Source organism: Lepidothrix coronata, unplaced genomic scaffold, assembly GCF_001604755.1.
Source record: "Lepidothrix coronata isolate B3197 unplaced genomic scaffold, Lepidothrix_coronata-1.0 Scaffold4, whole genome shotgun sequence".
Taxonomy (NCBI): Eukaryota; Metazoa; Chordata; class Aves; order Passeriformes; family Pipridae; genus Lepidothrix; species Lepidothrix coronata.
Genome location: NW_016690184.1, coordinates 1,767,789 through 1,774,758, shown reverse-complemented (window position 1 = coordinate 1,774,758; position 6,970 = coordinate 1,767,789). Strand labels below are relative to the sequence as shown.

The 6,970-nt window shown below is 34.6% G+C and overlaps 1 protein-coding gene across 1 annotated transcript; it reads right to left on the bottom strand.

Moving 5' to 3' along the window:
- Positions 1–4,098: 4,098 nt before the first annotated feature.
- On the bottom strand, positions 4,099–4,611 carry LOC108501727 (glutamic acid-rich protein-like). Its single transcript, XM_017823921.1, has one exon. It carries the CDS (start codon positions 4,609–4,611, stop codon positions 4,099–4,101), a length of 513 nt encoding a protein of 170 aa, XP_017679410.1.
- Positions 4,612–6,970: the final 2,359 nt, after the last annotated feature.

Here is a 6,970-nt window from a genome sequence, read left to right as displayed (position 1 = left end):
TTTACCATAATACTGATGTTTCAGAAAGAATCACAGCTACATTAGGGTGTGCAGATTGCATCTGTTGTAGCAAATAAAGTATTGCCAGGCAATTGGCAGGATTGTTCCTGTCCATTGGAGCTCCATGTTTGCTCTGATCAATTGTTAGAGTGGTCCTGGCCCTAGGCTAAGCCACTTAGCACCCTCTAAGGTATATCCCGTGCATGGCTCAGGAGTCTGCACAGGGACAAATGCACACATGGAACATGCTGGCTATGAGGGAGTGAGAGAATTTCCCATATGATTTACACTAAGAAATTTCCCTTAAAGATTTTTTTAATAACAATGACAAATGAACTACTGCAATCATCGTATCTGACATGCTGTTAAACACAGGACAGGTTTTTATGTAGATTTGGATACAATATTTCACACAAACCTCTGAAGGTGTACAATTTTCTCTGATGAACACACAAAAAACAGATACCGGATGATTCTGCATAGCTGATAGGTCATTTCATTTTGCTTGCAGTTCTCACTTGGGATCCCAATACTGTAATCTTTTTCTTCAGAATTCTTGCTTTCTCTGTCTTTGTCTGATCAGTCAATCTTTTGTTTAACTATCCCCGGGTAATTATATGCTACCTAGAAAGTAGGTTGCTGACAATCACAGTAAAGGTGCTGTCTGCTTTAAAATAAATGTAAAAATAGAATTTAGCCTATACAAATGGAAATATTTCCATGCGGTTCAGTATATGAACTTTAAACACCTGGAAAAAGAGTATGGCTAAATCACTCCAGTTTACAATTGTATTACCTTCTCGGTTAGGTTTTTTTCTTACTTCTACAGCAATTACCTTCAACTGCTTTTATTCCTCTACATGAGCAAATATATTTATCTGCCTTGCTGTTATACCAAGACTATATACTGTAGCTTTGTCTTTAATGTTTAATTTCTTCTGCAGTCAAGTAGAATAATTAGTTCCTTTTCTTCAGCATATGAAGCTTTTCTCATCTTCACTGCTTTAAAATGGATCTCTCTCTAGCTGAAAATGCCTTTTTGGCTGATGTGAGGGTCCTTGGTTGTTCCACAGCTTTGTAGGAACTCATCAGGATTTTTCACCTCACTGAATACAAGGGATTTTTTTTCCCTGTCAATGGTATTTTAGAGATCTTAAAAATGAAAACATTCTAACTACATATTAGTAGAAACTTTAACTTGGAGTATTCATAGAATGGCTTTACCTGAGATTGTCAAGAACGTAAGCTTTGGTTTAGCTCTGTTGCTACTGACCCCTATCATTCCTTCTTTCTTCTCAAGAGTTGTATTGTGGTGTGTGAACTTTGAACAGTGTGTCAGTGGTACATATCATCTTATTTAAATGTTACCTTTATCACTTGGACAAAATACTGCAAAATTTAATTAGAAGTGAAGAATGTGGTTTTACATTCAGCAAGGGTTGTTGTTGAAAATCTCTATTACACTGGAATTGATTTCCATGCCGGAACTGTTACTGAAATAAAAAGACCCACTCAAAGAAGCACAGATTTGGTGAATCTTGTCTAAATTCGATCTGCATCCAGAAAAGGAAGAGGATGTTTCAGCTTTACTGTAACTGAATTAAATTTGGACTCTGCAAACAGATAAAACAATTGTCTGAATTTCAAGGTTATCATACTGCTGGCATATGCTGTATGCAGATGAAAAATTTGATCTTGTCAAATTCTAATCAATGAAACAAATGCTAGTACTACCTTAGCAGTGTCTTATGCACAATATTGTGAAATTGGAAAAAGGCATAAAAGAAAATGTGGAATTGGTTAAATTCTACGTGACTTCAGTATACTGCAATCATAAAAGAAAAATTTAAATCTAAGCTGGAACGGAACTTTATTGGCTTTTTATTCCCCCCCCCCATTCCTCCAGTGTTAACATTACGCAATCAGAGAAAGAAGCCAAAAGTGAAAAAAAGAATATAAAAGTCAAATTTGATACAGTGAGGAAAAAAAAAATACATGCAAATTAAGACAAACATTTCTATTTGCAAATTCAGAGATGGATTCTTTTATCTCAGGAGAAAATAAACCCACAAACAACAAGCAAGCACCAAAGAAAGCAAACCTCAGAATGAACTAAATTCCATTGAAGTTAAGAATATGACCTTCAATTTACTACTTATTATTTCAACTATTAAAATAAATATTATGAGAAATCTCATTAAAAGAAAAACTTAAAATTATACTTCTGAAGTAAAAGAACATGATTGCCAAATCAATGTGAATTGTAAATGGCATTTTCAAATGTTTCAAAATAAACTATATTCATAGTAAACATTCTTAATATTTACTCATAGTATATTATAAATTCTGTGATTATAATATTAATTTATCAACAAAGAGATGGAACGCAGTAGACCATGTGAGATATTAATCAGAAGTCATCTCTTAATTGTATGCTAAAAAGTGTAAGACAGACGCTACTTTCCCAAAGGCAGAAGGAGGATTGTATTTACAATTCAACTATGGACAGGTGCCCAGATTTTAGCTTATCTATCATTTGCTACATGCTGAGTTTGCTGCATTCAAGCTGCCATTACTAATAGTCTGGGACAGCGCCATGAAATTTCAGGTACTGTATATTCCAGGTCAGAGCACAATCTAGTTAGTGTCATCAGAAATTCATCCACCATTCCTCTGCTTAATAAAGCCTGCTGGTGATCAATTGAACTGCAACACTGGTTTACTTTTATTTGCTCTTTTTTGGCATATGCTAAAATTATTTTTTGCCTATGTAGATGCACAGCTCTACTTCTTGTTGAAAATCCTTTAGTTTCTACTATGTTTGCAATTTCATTTTCAATATAATTTTTTACACATACTATCCAGGTTAAACACGCTATGCAGTATGCAATTCCGCAGATGGCAGGAAAAGGAAATTTCATTTCAAATAACACATCATGTTCAGAAAAAAACCCCTGCTCTTCATTCAGCATCAAATCTTTTAAAATAAGTTAGAGCACATCTAGTTTTTGGATTTTCATCTAACAGCATAGGACTGAAGGAACATTGAAATGAACCACTACAACGAGAATTAGATGCTACAAATAATGTGTTTTACCAAGCAAGTTAGAATTTCCATTTGAATTTTGAGGTCAGTGAATTGCTGACTTGTTTAGAAAGTGCAGATTCTGTATTACTCTAATGACAATTTAATCACAGAGAGATGGAATTTATATACTTTTATTTGCAAAAAGAATTTTGGTTTTTTGTTGGTGAAAGAGCATTCCAAAAGCCATACCACTATACTGGAGAACTGGGATTACTAGTTCTATAGATTTTTTCCTAGGTTGTTAACCATGGTTAACCATTTTTGGTGTTCACCTTTTGCATATTAAAATAGTTCATCTTTTTTTAAAATATATTTTATTAGTATTAAAATAAAACTGTTAGAAACATAAACAGTATATAAATAGTGTGGCAGAAGTGTAACAAACATCCCGATACTGTGCTGACATACTTAGACTGGCAATAAAAATTACATTTCTAAGTATGCGTAATGGTCTGGATGAACCTGAATTTTTGTTCTCCAATTGGATGCCTGTGCACACCCACACACCCCACAGACAAAAACACTCTACTATATTGTCTTACTATCGGTTATCATTTCACTGTTTGAGACCTACTGTCAAACTAATAATGCTGTTTGTTATGTTACAGGTTTAGGAACACAACTTTTGGCCTTCTGTGGTGAGTAAGCCTTGACTAACATCCAAACTCCCATCCAGCCACTGTTTCTCTCCACTCCTTCTGCAGGATGGGATGGGGAGAATATAGACCAAGAAGAAAAGAACTTATGGGTTGAGTAAACAAAAAGATCGGTTGACAATAGGTGTTATGGGTAGCACAACTCAGTTTTGGGAAAATATATGCCTAATAAACAAAAACATAATTACTAGTTCAGGTAGTGGGAAACAAACAAAAAAATCTAATTTGAACAGCATTCTTCCTCCCCCTTTTACTAGGCTTAAGTTCACCTCTTCAGTCTAGACTCCTTTATCATCCTCTCAAATAGGTTTTGCACTTGGACGATAATAGTTGGGGTTTGCTGCTGCTTTCTCCTCACTTCTTCCTCCTCACAGTTTTCACTGCTCTGGTAGTGTCCTCCAAGGATTGTTGGGGAATATCTGCTCCAGCCATGGACTTCTCTTCTTCTTCTTCTTCTTCGTCTTCTTCGTCTTCGTCTTCTTCGTCTTCTTTGTCTTCTTCTTCGTCTTCTTCTTCTTCGTCTTCGTCTTCTTCGTCTTCTTCGTCTTCTTCGTCTTTGTCTTCTTCTTCGTCTTCTTCTTCGTCTTCTTCTTCGTCTTCTTCGTCTTCTTCGTCTTCCTCTTCTTCGTCTTCCTCTTCCTCGTCTTCATCTTCCTCCTCCTCCTCCTCTTCCTCTTCCTTTTCCTCTTCCTCTTCCTCTTCCTCTTCCTCTTCCTCTTCCTCTTCCTCTTCCTCTTCCTCTTCCTCTTCCTCTTCCTCTTCCTCTTCCTCTTCCTCCTCCTCTTCCTCCTCCTCCTCCTCCTCCTCCTCCTCCTTCTCCTCCTGGCAGTCTCCACTGCTGCTGATGGCTGGACACTGATGTCCCATACACACTCACAACATGAAATTTCTCACAAAGTGAAGAAATTATTTTTTTTTAAGTTGTTCTAAAGCTCTTCTTCTTGGCTGAATTACCTTTTTCAATGTTAGCTTGACCCCACACCTTGGTGTCACCCACTTTTCCAGACTGTTCCAACATACACCATTTTGATTTTTTTAAGTATCTAGAAAGCTAACATGTAAAAATATTATAAATGCATTAATTCCACATAATATATATCATAATAAAAAATAAAGTACCAAATAATAAGTTCTGTATCATCTTTTGTAGCTTATTATAAAAAAGGTATGCTGATAAAAATTAGCAGATAATACAAAAACCACTGGAAGATGAATAAGAAGAGCTGATCTCCTTCACAATGCTCAAACCTGTGTTCTATGTAATAATCCAAAATTATTATTTAAGTTTATTCTCCATTGAAGCATTGCTTCACACCTTCACTCCAAGCCCATTTGGGTGACTTTCAACATTTTTAAACAATTCAAAATTTCCATATTTGAAAAGAAAACTGTGTATTTTTCATTTGCTACTCTGTAGCATTATACATCAAATTTCAACAGTTAATTGAACTAAATCCCTTTCTCATCTTAAGTTCAAGTGCTGCACAGGCTGGATTTTTCACTACAAAGCTGGCTGGAATTTACATTTTCCTCTAAAGCATTTTATTAGAGTCATTAATAAATTCTAATAAATTCAAATTAAGATTGCAGTCTGATCATTGATAACCAGCTTCTGGACGTCACAGTTTATAGCTGTTAAGGTGTCATTACTTACTGAATATGCTCAGGGAGCCTTAGATCCTCTCCTGGAAGATGCCAAGTGGATGTGGCACTTAGTGCCATGGTCTAGTAACCATGGTGATGTTGGATGAGGTGTTGAACTTGATGATCTCGTCTTTTCCAACATGGTCGATTGTGTTATTCTCTGATTCTGTGAAACTGAATCAGCAGCTGCTAATTTTTCATCTTCATGCCTGGCTGCTGTCAAAACAATTCCTACATAAAATGGGGTTTTCCAGACAGGTGGCCACCAGGAACAGTTGGTGTCATAGGTTCTCTAAAGTCAGAATTTGGAGTATTAAATTAAGACAGTTTTTCACTATGTTTTATAGCACTTTTGTTATAACTGTTATAATATACTGTTATAACTGTGTTATCAGTGAACTTTCTTTAAATCGCATTAATTTCTTACCCTAAAGCTGAAACTGCTCTGAAGTAACGGTTTTATGGAAATGCTAACATCTATTTTTTTTTCCGAAGTAGGGATTCGGCAGTAGGTAATGACTTGTATTTGTCAATGTCTCTGGCATTGACAAGCAAGCAGAAATCCAAAATACCTATCAACTCTTTTGTGAAGACAACTCAAGGCTTCTTTGGAAAAGAGACATTTGAAGAGATGTGTGTTAGTTCAAGAAACACTTCATATCAGCAGAAAAAAAAAAGAGTAACACTACCATAGAAAAATGCAATAACTAATGTAAATTATTACTTTTTATTAATAAAATGGTAGATATTTTATAAAATATTATTGATGTAAAATAACTACTTAGTAGTACTTACATGTTTCTCACTAAACAAGATAAGCATAAAATGGTAAATTGCACTGTCTTTTTATGTCTTTTTGGGTTTTTTGCAGTCAAATATAGTGAAATGAAAAAAAAAGCTATAAAAAATTAGTCCCATTTGCTTCACACAAGAAATATAATGGGAGTAGCAGAACTCTCATTGCTTAATTACAGGAATATTACAGGTACAAACAGACATTTCAAAATACTTCAAATCAGGATAAAAACACGGTATTCTAATTTTAAAAAAAGGCTAAAGTTGATTTGCTTAGAAAAAATAATTTAACAATTTTTTTTTTTTAATGTATGCAGGTAGATGAAAAAGTTAGGAGAAAGAATCATAAACTCATTAAGACTTACTGAAGTCTTTGTGACAATTAGGAATGAATTTACCATGAGAGGTTAAGTGCTAATGTAGGTAATGTAAAACCTATAGCTGTCTCTAAACAAAATTTTTCTTTCTCTGCTTGAACAGTAGCTAATGTCAACTAAGTTAATTTTTTTTTCATCAAATATGGAACCTTGAATACAAATGTATTTCACTCATCTTTATAACATAGGATATCCAAAGAAATATGAAAGTCTACACATAGAACTTCCAACAACATAAATGTGAAAGACTGATTTGAAAGGTTCATGAATTCCCTTCCTCATCAAGGAAAATCTTAAATTTCGAGTTTGCAAGATTGAGTTTGCATCAAAGCATTATATGGAATTATATGAAACTAGAGAAATACAAAATATCCACAAAATCAATAAAAGTTTCCTCAGGTTTCCATCTT